General features: G+C 42.1%; 1 protein-coding gene across 2 annotated transcripts in view; it reads left to right on the forward strand.

Moving 5' to 3' along the window:
- Positions 1-21,429, forward strand: part of psmb7 (proteasome 20S subunit beta 7) — a 47,489-nt gene that overhangs the window by 14,667 nt on the left and 11,393 nt on the right. Inside the window, exons 3-7 of one of the 2 annotated variants that reach the window (XM_034192883.1) lie at positions 2,247-2,249; positions 6,315-6,390; positions 10,801-10,894; positions 12,076-12,173; positions 16,845-16,985. In XM_034192883.1, the coding sequence (XP_034048774.1) occupies positions 6,329-6,390; positions 10,801-10,894; positions 12,076-12,173; positions 16,845-16,985 (395 nt within the window). In that variant the 5' untranslated portion in view covers positions 2,247-2,249; positions 6,315-6,328. The remainder of the gene's footprint in view (positions 1-2,246; positions 2,250-6,314; positions 6,391-10,800; positions 10,895-12,075; positions 12,174-16,844; positions 16,986-21,429) is intronic. The other variant, XM_034192882.1, reaches the window with a different exon arrangement.

A 21,429-nucleotide genomic window follows, 5' to 3' on the forward strand; every position in this document is an offset into this window, starting at 1 on the left:
CCTGTTTTTGCTTTACCATGTATCGACCTGTCTGCCTGTTTCTGGAACCTGTCTCTGCCAAATGCTTCGGTTACTGTTGATATTTTTGGACTGTCTTTTTGTGTACCGACTCACGCAAGTCCTGACATTAAACTCTATGAAGCTGAGACCTGAATCCTGCATTTTGTGTCCTATCACTTGGTGCCGTCTGGCCCGTCAATAGGGCAGATTATTTTTGTGATATGTGATCTGTATGTGTGTGTGTGTTTGTTTGTTTCAGACCATGTTTTCTTTGACCAGGGGTGGGCAGTCATGTGCAGTGATTGGCTGCAAGGAAAACCTGCACTGTCCTGGCCCTTGTTGCCCACCCCTGGACTAAACCACTCAAATATCTAACCACCTTTAGATATCGATCTGAGCAATATTTCACAGTGTTTAATTAATTTAGATTTCTTGGTTATTAAAGGTACACATAAAGGTATTTTTGGACCTTGATTTCCTTGACTTTGTGGAAACTGCAAAGGATGAGAAAAGGAGCAACAATTTCCCATTTCAACAATGCAGTGGCGTGTCACTAAATTTCTCCTTTTTACACAATTCACAGACTTTTCATAACAGCTCGGCCCTGCCCATTATCCTCACAAGAGTCCTGACGGGAAAGCACCACAGGGGCTGAGACAGCTTGTCATATGTATAGCAGGAATGAACATTGCCCATTGCCCATGCAGGGGCAGAGACAGGTAACAACAATATGCAAATCTCGGGGTGTTAACGCTTCAGAACAGGGGACATATTCTAACCACAAGTGCAGACACTTTGGTGTACGCTTCGCACATCGGGGTGTGTTACCTCATCCCAAACAGGAAACACTCGCTATGGTGAATTATGTCCACAGTGTCTGCCACAACCTTCACCACTGCCCTTTGGCCACTCCTCCAAAATTTAATGATCTGTCTATGCTTCTTTGTTGTTGAGATGTACCAAAAAGGTGCTTTTCAGAACATCTCTTCAACCTCTCCAAAATCTATTCTCCTTTTGATGTTGATCCAGATAACATCCACAGTTTGAAGCAAATTCATTCATCTGTTTTTACTCATTTTGTCAATGGACACAGATACATGGACACATTCCTATGAAAACATTTGCTTTAAAGAGGAAGTATTCTGTGTACAATTTTGTAGGATTCTCAATTATTTAATTATGAGGGAGAGGAAAACCATCACTCTCTGTTCACTCTTATAAGAATAAGAAAGAACGTTATTAAGGAAATTATTTTGCCAGAGTGCCAAAACAGTAAACAGTAAACATTTTTTGTTGTTGTTTTTACAGTGACATCAATCAGTGTCATTAGTGACATCAGGGGGAGGGGGACGCCGGAAGTAAGGGATGCCGTCAAGCTGAAGAAGGAGTCCTACTTGTCTGTGTTGGCAAGTGGCACTCCGGAGGCAGCTGACAGGTACCGGCAAGCCAAGCGCGCTGCATCCTGTGCAATCGCAGAGGCAAAAACTCAGGTCTGGGAGGAGTTCAGGGAGGCCATGGAGGAGGATTATCGGTCGACCTCGAAGAAATTCTGGCAAACCGTCCGACGCCTCTGGAGGCGGAAGCAGCTCTCCACCAGCACTATCTACAGTGCGGGTGGGGAGCTGTTGACCCTGACTGGGGATGTTGTCGGGCGGTGGAAGGAATACTTCGAGGATCTCCTCAGTCCCATCGTCACATCTTCCAAAGAGGAAGCAGAGACCGGGGACTCAGAGGCGGACTCATCCATCACCCAGGCTGAAGTCACCAAGGTGGTCAGAAAGCTCCTCGGTGGCAAGGCTCCTGGGGTGGATGAAATCTGTCCGGAGTACCTTAAGTCTATGGATGTTGTGGGACTGTCTTGGTTGACACGTCTCTGCAACATTGCGTGGTGGCCGGGGACAGTGCCTTTGGATTGGCAGACCAGGGGTGGTGGTCCCTCTGTTTAAGAAGGGGGACCGGAGGGTGTGTTCCAACTATAGGGGGATCACACTCCTCAGCCTCCCCGGTAAGGTCTATTCCAGAGTACTGGAGAGGGGAATTTGACCGATAGCCAAACCTTGGATTCAGGAGGAGCAGTGTGGTTTTCCTCCTGGTCGCGGCACACTGGACCAGCTCGACACCCTCCACCGGGTGCTCAAGGGTTCATGGGAGTTCGCCCAACCAGTCTACATCTGGAGAAGGCGTTCCACCGTGTCCCTTGAGGTGCCCTGTGGGGGGGTGCTCTGGGAGTACGGGGTCCGGGGTAGTCTGTTTCCAGTGCACGTCCGTCTCCGCCAGGGCTGCCCTTTATCACCGGTTCTGTTCATTACCTTTATGGACAGAATTTCTAGGCGCAGTCAGGGTGTAGAGGGGGTCCGGTTTGGGAACCGCAGAATCTCGTCTCTGCTGTTTTTCAGACAGTTCTGCTGGCTTCGTCAAATCAGGACGTTCAGCATGCACTGGAGCAGTTTGCAGCCAAGTGTGAACTGTCCGGGATGAAAATCAGCACCTCCCAAACCGAGGCCATGGTTCTCGACCGGAAAAAGGTGCTTTGCCCTCTTCAGGATGAGTGGAGTGTCCTTGCCTCAAGTGGAGGAGTTTAAGTATCTCGTCTTGTTCACGAGAGAGGGATGGATGGAGCATGAGATTGACAGACAGATCGGTGCAGCATCTGCAGTGATGCGGTCGTTGTATCGGACCGTCGTGGTGAGGAGAGAGCTGAGCAGGGGGGCAAAGCTCTCAATTTACCGATCGATCTATGTTCCGACCCTCACCTATGGTCATGAGATTTGGCTCGTGACCGAAAGAACAAGATCGCAAGTGCAAGTGCCCGAGATGAATTTCCTCCACAGTGTGGCTGGGCGCTCCCTTAGAGATAGGGTGAGTAGCTCGGTCACTTGGGAGGAGCTTGGAGTCGAGCCGCTGCTCCTCCACGGCTATAGGAGCCAGCTTAGGTGGCTCGGGCATCTTTTTCGAATGCCCCCTGGACGCCTCGCTGGAGAGGTGTTCCGGACACATCCCATCAGGAGGAGGGCCTGGGGAAGACACAGGACATGCTGGACGGACTATGTTTTGCAGCTGGCTTGGGAATGCCTGGGGTTCCCCCGGAGGAGCTGGGGGAGGTGTGTGAAGATCGGGAGGTCTGGGCGGCTTTGCTTGAGCTGCTGCCCCCGTGACCTGACCTCGGATGAAGCGGAAGAAAATGGATGGGTGGATGGACGGATCAATGAGTATAACATGTTTATGCAAAATGACTGAGACACTTGCACAAGATGTTGACAGTATTGCACATAGCTCTGAGTAACTGAAAAACTCTGATCGTTACATATTCATCCTGCATTAGGAGGAGGAATTATACAGTATGATTGCCATAGGTAGGAAGGACCTCCTGTGGTATTCTGTGGTGCACCTCAGTGGCCTTAGTCTTTGGTTGAAGGTCCTCTGACAGGACATCAGTGACAGGCATGCAGGGGGTGGGAGGTGTTGTTATGGATGGTGAGCAGTTTTCTCAACATCCTCATCTACGACACCTCTATCACAGGCTCCAGTTCCATCCCCAAGACAGAGCCAGGTCCCCTGGTGAACTTGTTGAGTTTGTTCATGTCAGCTTCCTTCAGCCTACTGCTCCAGCACACTACAGCATAGAAAATGATGCTGGAGACCAGCGAGTAGTGAAACATCTGCAATATATTTCTACAGACATTGAAAGATCTGAGACTCCTGAGGAAATACAGTCGGGTCTGACCCTTCTCATATACAGCATCTGTGTTTACAGTCCAGTCAAGTTTGTTGTCTATGTGGACACCCAGGTACTTGTAGTAGTCCACAATGTTCACCTCAGTTCCATTCATGGTAACTGGGTTCGAATGGGTCTTTCGTCTTCTGAAGTCCACCATCAGCTCCTTCGTCTTAGATACATTGAGCTGCAGGTGGTTGAGTCCACACCGCTCCACAAACCTGTCCAGTACACTCCTGTACTCAGTCTTCTGGTCACTGCTGATGCAGCCCACAATGGCAGAGTCGTCCGAAAACTTCTGCAGGTGGCGGGACTGTGACCAGAACCTGAAGTCTGAGGTGTAGAGTGTGAACACAATACCATCAGGTGCCCCTGATGGTATCTTACAGAGGTGGGACGAAGTCACTGTGAAGTCATTCTCAAGCCATGAATCTGCAATTCTCAAGTCAAGTCTCAAGTCAGCTTGCAAACAATTGGTGGTCATTATGACTTGAGACTTGACTTGGGACTTGCTGATTCGTGACTTGATGGTGACTTCGTCCCACTTCTGGTATCTGATGTAATGTCTTGAAGCCTCACATACTGTGGGTGGCCCATGAGGTAGTCGGTAATCCAGGCCACCAGTGGAGCCTCCATCTTCATGTCACATAGGTTATCACTGAGCAAGTCAGGCTGGATGGTGTTGAACGCACTGGAGAAGTTGAAGAACATGACTCTCACAGTGCTGCCTGCCTCCTCCAGTTGAGCGTAAGGTCTGTGCAGCATGAAGATGATGGCATACTCCACTCCCCTGTTGGACTGGTATGCAAACTGGAGGGGGTCCAGCAATGGTTCCACGACTGTGTGGAGGTGCCTCAGGATGAGCCTCTCAAGTGACTTCATAACGTGTGATGTTAGGGCCACAGGTCTGTAATCATTCAGTTGTGTTGGCGTTGTTCTTCTTGGGCACAAGAACCAAAGATGAGGTGGTGGAGAGAGGGGAGTGGAGGCGGGTTGGTGGGAGGAGGGAGGTGGTAATAATTGGGATGTGCAGCGAGGGCACATCCCAATTATTATCTGATAACTGAGAGGAGCTGGGAGAAGGGTGGGCAGAGGTTTAACTCACTGGCCTCATGAAGGTCTCCTTCCATCATTTATTCCACCTTCTTACCATGACTAGTGATGGTTCTCATCCGCTTCCACACCTCCCTCAAGTTGTTCTGCTGGAGCTTGCTCTGCAGCTTCCACCTGTAACTATCTTTTCCCTCTGCAGTCTTCTTCCTCAGTTCAAGCTGCACCCTCTTCAGCTCCTCCCTGTCTCCCCTCCTGAATGCATCCTTCTTTCTGTTCAGTGTTGCCTTGATGCCCTTGGTCACCCATGGTTTGTTGTTGAGGTAATGGCGCTGGTCTGTACAGAAGATGATATAATCCCTTATGCAGTCCATAATGCTATTGATGTCCTCCCCCCGTGCATCACAGAGAACAACCCAGTCAGTCGCATCAAAACATCCACGACGACTGTCTTTGGCCTCCTGTACAGACATGGTTTTTGGTGTGGGTGAACCGGGCAGTCACCTGGGGCTCATTCTTTCATGACACATATGGGTGTGGCACAACAAGCACTTAAAAAAAATCATTCTGTGTCGCAAAGTGCTTATCATATCACTGTATGAGGAATTGGCAAATTGACACCCTGCAGCTGCAGGCAGGCACCCCATGTGCTGACGTACACAGAACAGAAGCAGTGACACAGGTTCGGTGGTAACATCTTAGTTTAGATTTTCTTTTGACCCACAGATGAAGACCGAAAATTAGGGAGATAAAAGGCAAATATTATATTATCAAATTCCTGTCAAACCTGAAAGTTTAGCAGATTAGTTAATGTTAAGTAGATACACATTTAGCCTAATATTTACAAACATCAAGCCAAATATTTATCCAGATGTTGAGATGAATATGCACCTTAATAAAAGAGTTAATTGTTCATCCAGAAAGACAGATTAATAAAAAATCTAATGACAGACATTTAGCATCTAAGAGCGTATTTATTCAAAAGTGCAATTCATGGATGTTTTGTGTAAGAGATATATTGTAGACAGCTGTCTTTTGATGTCAATTTCAGTTGTAGTTCCAGGGGCACTTCTGAAATATTAACAATAACAACAATAAAATAATAATTAAAAAAATGGATGTTTGTGCAAAATTCTGTAGGTTTTCTGTAGTAATTCACTGTAGAAACGCCACTGCTCCTGTGACCACCCCTGGTGCCATCAAACTTCAAGAATGTAGACTTGCTCTAAATAAACTAGGTTATGGTCCGCTTTTCTGGGTTGGGGGGCTGTGGCACTGTAAGCTTCCTTGACACTAGCATAGAGCAGGTCAACTGTCATATTATCTCTTATGGACTAACAATATAAATTTCTTGCAAAGAAGCTATTATCAAAGGTGAGTGCAGCACTGGTGTTCTTGATCACTAACAAAGCTTTAAAATGTATTGTTCTAATATAAAAGTGAACTTATTGTTTTTGGAGGACATGGGTTGATTTTACTAGTTGGCCGATAGATGGCAGTATTGCAACTCCGTAGCTACCAGCTACCTACAATTTCAAAGTAGAAGAAGTCTGGCTCAGTAAGATGGCGACACTGGTAGTGCGGCGGCCGCCGAGCGGAGGTTTTAATTTTGAAAACTGCAAGAGGTGAGTGTTTAATAAAGAAATAAATCATACTGCATCCCCGAAGGCACTGGGTATTAAGTCATTTATGTGTTTAAATGTTTATTGTTATTTTGTGGCGGTGATGAGGTGATGCTAACTGGCTCCGATGACTCAGGTTTCTTCAGCAGGCTAACGATGCTAACTTATATTTATCATAAAGAAGGCATATTTGCTTAATTAAAGCAATTATTCTATCCCAGCATTTATGACACAATCTTCGGTTAACTTTGAGACTTTAAACGGCTCTACAAAGTTTCCAGTAAGAAGTTTGGTGATATCAAATTGCTCGGAACAATAATTTGAACAAAATACGAGTAAAACCCGGTATCAAGTTGTATATTTTCAAGTCTACACAGCTGTAACCCATAAAATTATTGTATCCTCACCCTGATCGTGTCTAACGTTTTACGAGGCTCTGTATAATTGTTCATCCTTAGTAAATAGGCATATGCTGGATAAGTTCAAAGGTCAAGTCATATGGTAGGCGAGTGAAGTCACCCCACTGCACACTTGCCTAGGTGTAGTCCCCCACTCCAGCTACCCACGCTTATTTTTTATTTTTTTAAATAATTAAGAATCATTATCTTAAAGTTAGGGACTGCCATTGTGATGAATGGGTTCCCGCGGTCTTTACACAGAGCGCCCTCTGGAGGCCATTTTTGGCCGATGAAAACATCGCCGACTTCAGTACAAATGCATGTAATTTGGTCACTTTTCAAAGGGTCATACTTGTCAATAAAGTCAATTAAATGTGCAGTGGTTCATTTCAGGTCAGCTTGGTGTATAAATCTCATCATTCCATGCAGTGAGAGCTGTCAGCTGGCTGTTAGAAGCAAGTTAGAGACAAAACAAAACCAGCTGACTTCAATAGAAGATCAGTGCAGCCCGAGCTCGTTTTCATAGGGTGGCCAGTCAGTAAAAAGTGTTTTAAAAAGTGTATTTCAGTAAAAAGTGATGCAAATTATTAGTTGAAATAAAAGGATTAATAAATGGAATAGTTTTGACTGTGTTGCATGTTTGGTCTCCAAAGTAAAGGTCAAACAAGGCCAACGTCCATTGAATTCTATGACAAGTGACATATGTTACCCTTTAACATGATAACTAAGCATGACAGATTGCGCAAACTATTCCTTATTAGAACCCTATTAACCCAAATAATGTGCATCATTTTTTACTGAAATTGGAGCACCTTTAAATTTTGACCCCTGTACAATTTGAACTTGAACTTTGTCCCCATTTTTGCTGTTTTTACCCCATAACTCCACAACATTCCGTCATAGATAGTCCAGACTATACCTTTTTGGAATTATGATCAGACAAGTAATGTGATATAGTTTCCAACATGATTGGTGCATTTTTAATGTTTGACCTCTGTGTAATTCTTCATTGACCCCTACCTGGCTACAGTTACCACCCTGGGATGGCTATCATCCATTTTTGTGTAGGCCGTGGTACACTGAGGCTGGATTCTAAGTGTCCTTTCGTCCCCTTAAGTGGTACCGAAAACCTGCTTGGCCCATGGACTAATAAAAGACCTTGGCTGACTAAGCACATAGGCCACACTGCCCCTGTGAAAATGTGCACAATTACAAAAAAAATAGCGATTTGCAGCAGCACCTATGGGCTGTGTCAGTCAGTCACCAAAATTTTCACGTTTTTGGAAAGTCCATACCCGATAGACTAACACAAATGAAAATCAATTTGGCTCACTCAGGGCACACGGAAATATGAGCATTCGAAAAGCTAAATTTTGTGATTTAGTCATTTTGGCTCATTTTGACCCCAAATTTCCAGGACCCCCTAAAAAAAAAGCGGACTATGCTGGACCATGCCAGGATAAAAAAAAAGAAAAGAAAATGATTTCTGTTCCTTTCTGACATATATACACCCTTGAAAAGTTTGGGGAGAAATCTGAAGGGGGCATGAATCATCCTCTAATAGAAACCTGCCTGATTCTTATAAAAACTGGCTGTTAAAATGCAGGAAATGCTTCAGACGTTTTTAGATATTTACATGCAATATGATGCCACACAAATTATATTTGTGCCACTCGGGGTGAAAAAATTCCTGTCCAATGCACACCGGAAGCCCCCCAAAATTTGTACCAGTATTCTGCCTCAATATCCATGTGTATTTTTTCCTAATTCCTTGTTTTTGTAGCGTTTTTTATTGGTGTTGGTACAGACTGTCCTGACTGTTAGTGGCAAGGAAAAAAAAAGAAAAAGGTGTGTTGGATTTTGGGGTGGGGTGGGGTCATCTCTACCTGAATTCCTGTGTTGTCCCCCCCCCCCCCCCCCCCCCCCCCGGAGCCTGCTTACTGCTTGTGCAGTGTGTGTCTGCATCCTGCACTACGTTTCAGGTGCTTTGTTGCGCGTGAGTCCTGGAGAATCTGGAAGGAGAAGTGCGCAATCCTATGCACTGTGGAGATCTGCGCACGTCGGTGGATCCACCTGCTCTGGTTGCTTGTCCAGAGCAAAAGGGGGATCATCTCCTTCATCATCAGACTCCTCACTCCAATCACGCCAAATATTTCTCAAATCTCTCAGATACCAAAACTCAACTAATTGCTGTCTGCTTTTCTCTCCTCGCCGAATCACCCACAATATTCCTTCCCACAATAACCAAATTATGTGGCTTTGGGATCGTTACTGGCTTATGTAGTTTATTTATAAAGACAAATTCATGTTTTGTTTTTTTACTTGTGTTGCTTCGGGTAAATTGGGGACAAGGAAGAAAACAAACTCTGTACGCATCCACAAGCGATCCCACTTGGGTTGGGGGAGCTGTGATCAAACACATGTGGGGTTAGTGACTTCTGATTGGTTATCTCATGCATTTTCCACCAATGACAAAGGATTCATGTTTCTTCCCACCGCTATCGCTGCTGCAGTAGAAAAGGAAATGATCCTTTTTGCTGCGTGTGTCTACATAAACGTGCAGCAAAAATGATAACAATATTCATGAAAATGCATGGCATAAAAAATGCTCATAAGTCAAGTTATACTAGGTCTATTAACAAAATTTAAAAAGTGATGTAAAGGTTGAAGACTGCATGTTTAACATGCAGTCAAATGGAGACTCGGCGTGCAGTGGATTGTGTCCTACATCCGCTTAATTAGGTCATCTGACTTTCCTGCGTCATTCAACTCCAGAGGTTTAAAACATCATCTTGCTAACAAAACTTGAGTAAGAACAGTATATTATGCCACTGGTGTGTATAAATAATTTATTACATGAGCATATCAGAATTGAAATATTGTGTTACTAGAGTGGGGTGACTTCACCTGTGGTGAGTTCGCAGTGGGGATCAAGTCATACAAACTGCACATTCTCAGGATCACAAACACAAAGCAAATGCAAAAAAGTAAATAAATAAAAAATAAAACCCCCAAACACGGTCATCAACTTTATCAAAAGAAGTAAATCACAATATTAATAGTCACAGTTTATCTCTATTATATTATATATTATACATACACATTTGTGAACACAATACAAGCGAGCTAACAGAAAAATAAATAAATAAAAATACCGACTTGTGAACTGTTTAAATACCATTTTTGTCCACAGTGTATCTTACTTCAGCTCCTTAAGCTGTTGTATTGCTTCAGAAACAGTGTTTTCTTACTGGCATTGGCAGTTTGATTGTTGACTTGTGAATCGAAAGTGTTAGCTAGCTCTCTGCACATTCGCACTGATAAACTCAAAATTGGTTTATTCAACATGTAGAGCCACTCGGGCCATACTAAAATATGAAATGGAGCAAAATGGGGGCTGATAATTATGAAATGGGGATCGAAATGGGGCCTAAAATTATGGTACATTTTATAAGGAGCAGGTCTTTGGGGAGGGGAGCATAGACTTTAGAGAGAAAAGACAGTGTTTTCTGTCTCTCTCTCCAAGAGCTCTTTAGAATGGTGAAACACCCAAATACAAAAGAATGAAATAAATCTGATTAATGGTAGGCATGTTTTACATAAATGAGGCCATTGTTGGGTCAGTGGCTGAAGTTTCATCTCTTGAAGTCCAGATGGCACAACCACCCTGAGTACATGTACAAAGCACATTTCCAAAATGCCACAAAAAACACCAAAAAAATAAAGGTACTTAATTTACTCATATTTGGAGTCAGTCTGCTCCATTTCATTACATTTGACCCATTTTGTACTTATCAGTCCCCATTTCGTCCATCTCATATTTTAGTATAACCGGTGGAAACCCAAGAGTGAAAAAAGAACAAGGGAGCAGCCGAAGGGACTTACGACTGAATACATTATTTATGCCGCTGTCACTGTATTTAAAGAATTGCCAGCAGTGCTTGCTTGGCACAACTGTATTTATTTGGTGCTACTGCTGATTGAAACTGTCTTCTTATTTTCTTCTTTTTTTCAGAAATGTAGTTTTGGAAGGTGAAGCAAATACTCTGGGATGCACCTTGCCCACTGCCCGCAAAACAGGCACTACTATCTGTGGTGTGGTGTTTAAGGTGTGTGTGTGTGAGAGAGAGAGAGAAAGTTATCATTGAAAGAAATGGTAAATTTGTCATTTTAGTGATTATGTTCAGAAATGTAATGTTTCTGTGAAGGCTTTCAGTTGTCCAGGTGGTTTCCATAGTAGAGAAGCTTGAATCTTCAACTGGACTGGGTTGCTTGACGTGAGGACGTTTCGCTTCAAATTGCAGAAGCTTCCTCAGCTAAAATTCTTGCTCTGGTAGTCTGACTTCTGTCTTGACTCTTGTAGAGACCACCTGGACAACTGAGAGCCTACACAGAAACTTTCCATAGTAGAGAAGCTTGAATCTTCGACTGGACTGGGATGCTTGACGCGAGGACGTTTCGCTTCAAATCGCAGAAGCTTCCTCAGCTAAAATTGAGCTAAAAATTCAGACTACCAGAGCAAGAATTTTAGCTGAGGAAGCTTCTGCAATTTGAAGCGCAACGTCCTCTCATCAAGCAACCCAGTTCAGTCGAAGATTCAAGCTTCTCTACTTCAGAAATTTAAGCTGGAAATCTCATAATTATTCTTCAGAAGCTTGAACACCCTTCAGTACTCATTGTATCCATGAATCCCTTTACAAGTAATTTACCTCCTCCATTGCCACATTTGTCCATGTAATGTGGATCCACCTCGGATTTGCTGTGGCGACCCTGAATGGAAACATGAGAGCAGCTGAAAGGACTTAAGGTGCCTGCACACTTTGATCCGCACACTTGCACGCACATCGTCGTGACGATTCCACCCGCTGTGTTCCCAGCTGGATGCCGTGCTTTGTTCCACTGGATGCCTCATATTAAACTTACACAGAATTACAGCTGTCTGGGGGGCGAGGTCTGCAATCTTTGAATTTTTTTTTTTTAAGGGCACACAACCAACATATGACACCCTGCTGTCACTTGGATTGGTAGGTGCTGTTTTGCATTGCTCAGCTGTTGAATGTCCATTCTGATTGAAAATGAATGGCAGCTGTCCACCTGACTGCTGTCTCTTGTTGCTAACATGGTCTTCTTTGCTTGAGTGGTTGTGGATATGGTTTGTGTGCGTTTACGTAGTGTCAGTGGAAACGCTGTTTTGGTCCAAGCCCTATGTTGATTATTGGCTCTGTTAATGAAATGCCATTGTTGAGAGTATTTCTGCGTCTGTGAACCATGTTTGTCTTTTCCTCTGTAGGACGGAGTTGTTCTTGGAGCTGACACCAGAGCAACTGAGGGCATGATAGTGGCAGACAAAAACTGCTCCAAGATCCATTACATTTCTCCAAACATTTAGTAAGTGAAGCAAAAATCAAAACATGAATCACGCGCAAACAGTTTGTATTAAAACAAAAAAAGCTGCAAGACTGCCTGTTACAGGAATCTTTAGAGCCTGTTCTCAGGCAGCACTCTGAAAATCCAATCAGGTTTGCTTCTAGGCATTCATAGTGTTACCAGCAGTGATGGACAAGAGACAACTTCAGGGTGGATCCTAAAATGAGCAGTTCAACCGAATGCCGACCCTGCTCATGGGCCAGTTTTAATGCTGCGATCGACCCATATTACAAAAATAATAGTAACGTACGGTGATTTGGACAAGTAACTTTGATCTGATTACTAATTTGGAAAGATTAACGAGATAGAGTACTTGTTACTGGAAAATCGGTGGTCAGATTAGAGTAACACGTTACCGGTATCACTGATAATAACAGTCTTTTAAAAAAAAAAGAAAAAAACTTTTTTCATGTTGTCACTTTTTGCAATTTAGAAAAACAAAATTTAAAAAATGGCCTTAAGTGTTCACACCCTTTGCTCAGTACTTTGTTGATTCACCTTTGGCAGCAATTAAAGCTTAGTCTTCTTGAATATGATGCCACAAGCTTGGTGCACCTATCTTCATCCATTTTGGACCATTGGGCTTCCGTAGTTGGTTAAACTAGAGGACTGAAGCAGCACAGCGGCTTTACTTTGTTTCCACAGTGTTTTGGAAATATATGTCTCCCGAGGCGTCAGCGGAGTTCCACCGGCGCGGCTTTACCGAGGCCCGAGGCGTCAGCGCAGTTCCACCAGCGCGCCTTTACCGAGGCCCGAGGCGTCAGCGCACATCCACCGGCGCGGCTCCACCTGAAGCCCGAGGCGTCAGCGCACATCCACCGGCGCGGAGTTATCTGACCATGGGTCCGAAGAAGGCACTGACGGCGGAGGAGGGAGACGATATCAAAAAGTCCCTGGACTTTTTGTCTGAGGAAATCTCTGTTGTTAAAATGCAGCAGAAATCCATTATGGAGCTGGTGGAAGAAGTGAAGGCTCTCCGGATCCAGAATGCAAAGAAAGACCGGCGTCTGGTGTACCTGGAGAACCGTGTTGCGGAGTTGGAACAGTACACAAGGATGAACGACGTTATTATTACAGGAATTCATATTAAACCTCGATCCTACGCACGGGCGGTGTCAGAAGACAGCGGAGGGGAGGCCAGTGAGCAGGAGGCCAGCTCAGTGGAACAACAGGTGGCTGACTTCCTGCAATCTAAAGGTATTCAAATGGACTGTAATAACATTGAAGCGTGCCACCCCCTGCCCAGGAGAGAGGATGGAGACAAGCGAGTAGTTATAATGAGGTTTGTCAACAGAAAACATAAAATAGCATTGTTAAAACAGGGACGGAAACTCAAAGGAACAAACGTATTCATCAATGAACATCTGACCAAAAGAAACGCAGACATCGCCAGGAAAGCTCATTTCTTAAAAAAGCAGTGAAAAATTCAACAGACATGGACATCCAACTGTAAAACATTCATCAAACTGAACGGAACACCAGAACAAGCGAAGGTTATGGTAATCAGGAACATCGAGGATCTGGACAAATATGACCAATAAGGTATGAGGACACAAACACATCACAACACCATGACACAGACCAGAGGAACCTATTCATCTACTACATCATCTACATCTGGAGACAAGAAGGATATAACTCCAAGGATTGCTGATCATGGAAAAGTAGAACTGAGAACATTTAAATACACAGACCACAATGTACTGGACTTGGAGCACGATATAGACCCGGACAATAATTTCTTCTCAAATATCAATGACAGTTGTTGGTATTATACAGATGAACAGTTTAATCGGATCATTAAAACGGATAACAAATTATCAATAATCCATTTCAATAGCAGAAGTCTATATGCAAACTTTAACAACATTAAAGAATATTTAAGTCAATTTAAAAAAATATTTAACATAATTGCTATATCAGAAACATGGATCAATGAAGATAAAGGAATGGATTTTGAACTGGATGGATATGAATTTAATTGTGTAAACAGAAAGAATAAGAGTGGAGGAGGAGTGGCTGTGTATATGGATAAGAACATGGATTATAAAATAGTAGACAATATGACAACTGTGATTGATAACTTATTAGAATGTATAACTATTGAAATATGTGAAGAAAAAAGCAAAAATGTATTAGTCAGCTGTATATAGAGAGCGCCAGGATCTAGTATTGAAACATTCACTGACTGTATGGGAAAAATGTTCTCAAAAACTAATCAAAAAACTGTGTTCATTTGTGGTGACTTAAATATTGATCTGCTCAATCCAAATAAGCATAAAATAACAGATGAATTTATCAGTATAATGTACAGTATGAGTTTATATCCAAAAATCACCAGGCCAAGCAGAATTACATCCCATAGTGCTACCTTAATTGATAATATATTCAGCAATGATATTGAGAATAACACTGAGTGGATTATTAATCAATGACATTAGTGATCATCTACCAGTTTTCATCGTTTATAATAGAAACCATCGGCGGAATCAGCCAGAGGAGAAAATAAAATACAGGTGAGTGCGGACAGAGGAAAACATGAACACACTAAAGAAGGATTTACAGGAGCAAAACAGGGAAAAGGTATACAGTGAAAGTGATGTTGATAGTGCATATGAAACTTTTTTACAAATATTTACATCATTATATGATAAAAATTGTCCAATTAAACAAGACTACAGAAAACAAAAAATCCAAGCTCGACCATGGATGACGAAAGGGTTATGAAATACATGTAATAAGAAAAATACACTGTATAGAGAATTCATAAAACTATAGACTAAAGAGGCAGAAAATAGATATAAGAAATACAAAAATAGATTAACTAATATTATACGGGTATGTAGGAAGGAATATTATAGTAACATATTATATAATAACAAAAACAATATTAAAGGAATATGGGATATATTAAATAGCATTATCAAAAATGGTAATAAAAAACAGAGTTACCCTCAGTATTTCATTGATAATAATGTCAAGAAGGAAAATAAGGATGAGGTAGTCAACGGTTTTAATAATTTTTTTGTAAATATTGGACCAAGATTTGCAGAAATTCCCAACCTGAGGATTGGGATAATAATCTCATAGAAAGAAATCCCTGTTCAATGTTCCTCACAGCAGTGGATGGAAAAGAAATTATAGACATTGTGAATAATTGTAAATATAAAACATCTACCGATTTAAATGAAATTGATATGGTGGTGGTAAAACAGGTCATTGAATGGATTGTAGAACCATTAACATACATCTGTAACTTATCATTTCAAACCGGTAAATTTCCCAATCAAATGAAAATAGCTAAGGTTGTGCCGCTGTATAAGACTGGGGATAGACACCACTTCACAAATTATAGACCTGTTTCTTTGCTTCCACAATTTTCCAAATTATTAGAAAAGTTATTCAATAATAGATTAGACAAATTCATAAATAAACATAAATTACTTACTGATAGTAATATGGATTCAGAGCACATAGTTCAACATCACTTGCATTAATAGAATCAGTTGAGGAGATTACAAACGCCGTAGACCACAAATTACATTCAATTGGAATATTTATAGACCTTAAAAAGGCTTTTGATACAATCAATCATGACATATTAATCAGTAAACTTGAACAGTATGGGATTAGGGGGTTGGTGTTGAACTGGGTGAGAAGCTACTTAAGTAACAAACAGTTTGTGAAGTTGGGGGAATATACATCATCATGCTTGGACAATGCTTGTGGTGTCCCACAGGGGTCAGTATTGGGTCCAAAACTGTTTCTAATTTATATAAATGATATTGTCAATGTTTCCAAAATATTAAAATTAGTATTATTTGCAGATGACACAAGCATTTTTTGTTCAGGGGGGGATTTGCAGGAGTTACTGAGGAGGATCAGTATAGAAATGGGAAAATTGAAAATATGGTTTGACGGAAACAAATTATCATTAAACTTAAGTAAAACAAAATACATGTTATTTGGCTATTGTAATACAGACATAGAGGTTCAGTTACAAGTCGAGGGGGTAGATATTGAAAGGGTACATGAAAATAAGTTTCTGGGGGTGATAATAGATGATAAGATAAACTGGAAGACTCATATAAAACATATACAAAGTAAACTGTCAAGAAGTATTTCAGTTCTAAACAAAGCGAAACATATTCTGGACCACAACTCACTCCGCATTCTTTACTGCTCACTGGTTTTACCATATTTACAGTACTGTGCAGAGGTATGGGGTAATACTTATAAAGGTACAACACAATCACTATCAGTAATGCAGAAAAGAGCTATAAGAATTATTCATAATACTGGCTATAGAGATCATACAAATCCACTATTTTTACAATCCAAATTCTTAAAATTCACAGACTTGGTTCATTTTCAAACAGTACAAATCGTGTATAAAGCAATAAACAATTTACTTCCAGCAAATATTAAAAATATGTTTTTAGAATAACAAAATGTGCAAAAAGTGAAGCACTGTGAATACTTTCCAAACACACTGTAAGGAGATGTGACAAGAGTACAGATGTTCTTTTGAAGTCTCCAGGTCACAGTAGCATTGCACAACTGTGGCTCACTGAGACTGTAAACCGTCTGCTTTTCGACTGACATACTGTTTTCTGCTTTGTCATCCTCCAGCTGCTGTGGAGCAGGAACAGCAGCAGATACTGAGATGACCACTCAGATCATCTCATCCAACTTGGAGCTCCACTCCCTCTCCACAGGCAGACTGCCACGTGTTGCCACTGCCAATCGACTGCTGAAGCAAATGCTCTTCAGGTATCTTCTACCTCAATTTTTTTCTTCTTCGCTATAGGAACCCATTTTGAAAGCAGTGACTGTGCGCAGTAATTTACATTCAGGTTTGATTCCCAAAAGGTCCTAAAGTTGGATCTTTGCACCCATCAGCCACGTGCTCGCATCTGTACAGACCCTTCACTAAAAACTTTGCAGTCCCAGTTATTTCTGTCAGATTAACACTTTTATTAATGAGATAACCTCTAATTTTAACCTAGATTCTTCCTGATGATTTCTTTCTTTGACCCCGATCATTGTTCTGTGGTAGTTTTATATAGGTCCAATGAAAACTATCAAGTATCTGTTAATGTGTTGATGGGTAGTAACTTCAGTCAGTCTGCAGCGCTCAGACCAACGCTGGAGGTTCATGTTGGTTAATTAAACGCAGCCTTCGGCCCATTTAGGCCTGACGCAGCTTGTTTGTGACCTCTGTGACGTATGTACCATAAATGCCCCCAGACGCAAATTTTTCTTCATACACGGATACTTATTCGCCATCTTTGGACGGTTTTCTGTCTTTTTGTAAATTTTTGCCATCTGAAAGAAATGGCAGAACATTATTCTTTTATTTCTTCAAATCGACAAACTAATATTTTGCCGTAAAATTTGAAATTGATCATCATAAAGTGGTTGTTTATCGGAGGAGGCGGCTGCCATTTTGGTGTACGGACAACAGTTCAACGCGCATTCTCATTGGTTGAAAAATGAGGTCTCGCTCTCACTGCCTCTGATGCGCTTACCAAGTCTGCGGGTTTAGTAAGTGCCGCAGCGGGCCACTCACGCCATCCCCCGGTCTGCTGTGCGGAGCTGCGGCCAACTCTGGCAACAGGTCCAGAGACAGCTCGAAAACATTTCTACATGAGCGGGCATGGAAACACTTCTGTTTTGATGCGGAGCGCTCCAGCAGCCCGCAAGGATAGACTTCTTGTGGAAATATCTGCAGCGCTGCAGGATCTCGGTAACCGTAGCCGCAGAGCTCCGTGGCCACTGTTTGTGTGGTTTGTATCTTTTTAATGACCTGGATTCTCTGTGGGGCCCGCGTCCGTACCCCACAACGGTAACACCGGAGGCAGTGTGAGGGAGGGGTGACAACGACTCTCCACGCAGAATTGCTTTTCGCCGTACGTTCTTGTGAAGGTAGTAAATGTGCAACGTCTCGATGTTCCACACAATTTCCTGCCTGCTTCCCGCGCCAAATCTCATAGCATTGTTCAACAAATTTTCTACCTTGTCAGTTTCTCATTGTTTATTTCCAATATTACCCAAGATAAAAACAGGTATGGCAATAATTTAACGCTGATATCATTTAAACAAGTAAATTCTGTGATTTTTGGTATTGTTGTATGATAAATGTAATGCTTAGGGATTAAAACACGAATCATTGAAGTTCGTTACCACCAATGGCACCATCCACCACACATTTTAGTATGTAGCCATGCCTTTTTTTTTTCTTTTTTTTTTCTTAAACTGTTAAATCGCCTGCCATATCTACGGAATCTTTGATACAAGCTTAAATAGTTCCTATGTAGCCTCTTTCCATGAGGAATACATCTTGTATTGAAAAACGCGAAACAAATTACACACGGGGGGCGGGGGTGTAAACCCCTGTTGAAAAAGAAAATCAATAAATACATTTTTGTAGAAAATAAAATAAAAAAAATTCAGGTTCAGATTCTTAGAGGTGGCAGTTATGAAGTTATTTATAACATGTTAGTTGAGAGTTAGAATTTTTAATTGCGTAGTCTTTGAGCCCAATCAAACAAAACAAACTAAATAAAGTTTTCACCTAGATTTAGCTATATTTGTAAACTATTGTGGTGTTGTGTTGATACCTACAGCATCCAAGGTAACTTTTGCTGTCTTGAATATTATAGATGAATCACATTGCAGGGCTTGACATAAACCATTTTGCCCCACTGGTCCACAGGGCCAGTAGAATTTAGAAGTTAGTGGCCCACAGTGTAGGAGCACTGGTCCATGGTTTTGTGCACAAGAGTTCATGGTCTTCCACCTTGAAATCCTGCAAATAAAACTGCCTATATAATATAAACAATCCAGAAAAAAACATAAAATAGTCTATGGACCATGAAGTTAACAAAAACATAGAATTTATCAGAGGGCATTCTCAAGTGTAAAAAATAAATAAATAGTGACTCCCATAAAATTTAGAGGGCATTTTTAAGCAACCCTCAGAGTTGGCTAACTCACAGTCAGAAATATAAAATACAGATGTAGGTCCATGTCATAATGAATGCAGGACGTCTCATTTTGGGAAGAAAAAAGTTTTAGTCGATTGTAGTTTTCTGTATTACAGCGTTTGTAAAGAGGTGTCATTTTATTTAAAGTGGCAATTAGTTTTGAAGTTATTAATTCCGACCAGACTGTCTCGGCAGAGAGCCACGCAGCGTTTGGAGCTGTGCCAATGGAACGGAGGACAATTCTTGTTTCTTGACTGCCATAAGACAAGATCCCTCTTTGCGACTTTAATCTGCACAAAAGTGACTCACAGTCACAATTGACACATTTTAATGGCTTTGAGGGGAGTTAAGAAGCGGACTTGCCGCTTCTGAAGAGTTATTACTATTATTATTCATGTATAAATAAAAATACATTAAAAAATATTACAATTTTTAATACATTTGACTCTTTTATGACTCATTAATTATACAGAAAACAAATGCACACAAACAATCTGAAATGCCAACAGCTAATGCTAACTTTAACATTGAAAATGCCATAGACATGCTAACATGTTAGCATTGGTCCCGTTTTTAAGTTATAAAATACATCTGTCAACTGTTTCAGAAGACCATAACAGGTCGGTTTAAAATAAAAGGGTATATGTTACTCACAGGCACATGCTCTTTAGGGCTTTAGCGGGGATAAGATAAGATAAAAGTCCAACGACCCAGTGGATCGAACCATTGCTTCATTGGTTCACGCTTCAAAGTGCAGCCGCGCTGCAGAAGCGGTTGATTACAGAACCGCTGCAGGGTCTGCAATCAACGTAGAGAAATCATCATTTTCCTGGCAAAGACCCTCAAAAGCAACGGCCGCTCTGAAGGACCGATAAGGGAATCGTTATGCAAAAAGATATCGGTGGATCGAATAATTTCTTAACGATACCCAACCCGAGATGTGGTCCGTGGTGCGAGACCAAAACAAACAAAGAAGAAGTAGCCCAAAACATGGTCGACTCAGTGAAGTTTGATGACACGGAGATGCGAAGAAATTTGACTTTGCTGCATCAAAATATGGTAAAATAAATAGAATTTTGAATATTTTGTAGTGGCCCGAGTGGGCCATCATTTGATAAATTGTGTTGACCTATAGTGGCCTGAAACTGGGCCAAATCGGCGCTGGGCCAGCGGGCAAATGGCTATGTGGAGCCCTGCATTTTTGTCTTTTTTTTTTTTTTTTTCCTCTCCTAAGCATCCATGTTCATAGTAATAAGACCTCCCCCCCCCCCCCCCCCCACCCAAACCAAATTGTACCAGGATTACAGCTGAATCAAAGTCGCTTTTGTTTTTTCTAATATTCAAAGTGGAAATTTGGGGTGGGACGTTAACTTTAAAGTTTGTCAAATCTCAGCCACATGGGTTGTGCAGCCAGTACACTCTGAGTGCTGGTCCCACGCCCGGATAAATGAGTCAGGCTGCATCAGGAAGGACATCCTGCATAAAACAAGCCAACTTAACCATGCAGAGTACAAATTGAATTTCTATACCGATCTGTAGAGGCCCAAGTTAATAACGACCACCACCGGGGTCCCAGTGGAAGTTGGGTTACTGCTAGAAGAAGAAGACGAAGAGGAGGAGGAGGAGGAGGAGGAAAACTATGAGGTCTGTTAGAAAACTATCCGACCTTTTTATTTTTTGCAAAAACCATATGGATTTGAATCATGTGTGATTGCGTCAGCCAAGCTTGAACCTTCGTGCGCATGCGTGAGTTTTTTCACGCCTGTCGGTTGCGTCATTCGCCTGTGAGCAGGCTTTGTGTGAGCAGTGGTTCACCCCCCTTGTCGGATTTTTATTGCGAGTAAAATGTCTGAACGATTTGGAGCTTTGCTGCATCAAATTTTTCCAGAAATTGTGAGAGACCTCCAGGTGGACACCATTCGGAAAATTCAGATGGCTTTCAGGGACGATTTTATGGGGATCACACAGATTAAGGAGTGTTACAGCCGGTTTAAAGACCACCCACAGCGGCTGAGAGCGCGCCGCACTCCGAGCGGCGATCGACAGGCTGAAACGACCAGATCAATTCCAAAGTGAAGGCTTTGTTGATCCGGGACGTCGTCTGACTACCACAGAAATGGCAGAAGACGTGGACATCAGCACTTTTTCGGCAAATTCCACCGTTACTGGAGTTTTTGTCATGGAAAGAGGAACGGAGGAATGCGCCACAGAGCTGCTAATGGCGCGGG

This window comes from Thalassophryne amazonica, chromosome 17 (assembly GCF_902500255.1).
Source record: "Thalassophryne amazonica chromosome 17, fThaAma1.1, whole genome shotgun sequence".
Lineage (NCBI taxonomy): Eukaryota > Metazoa > Chordata > Actinopteri > Batrachoidiformes > Batrachoididae > Thalassophryne > Thalassophryne amazonica.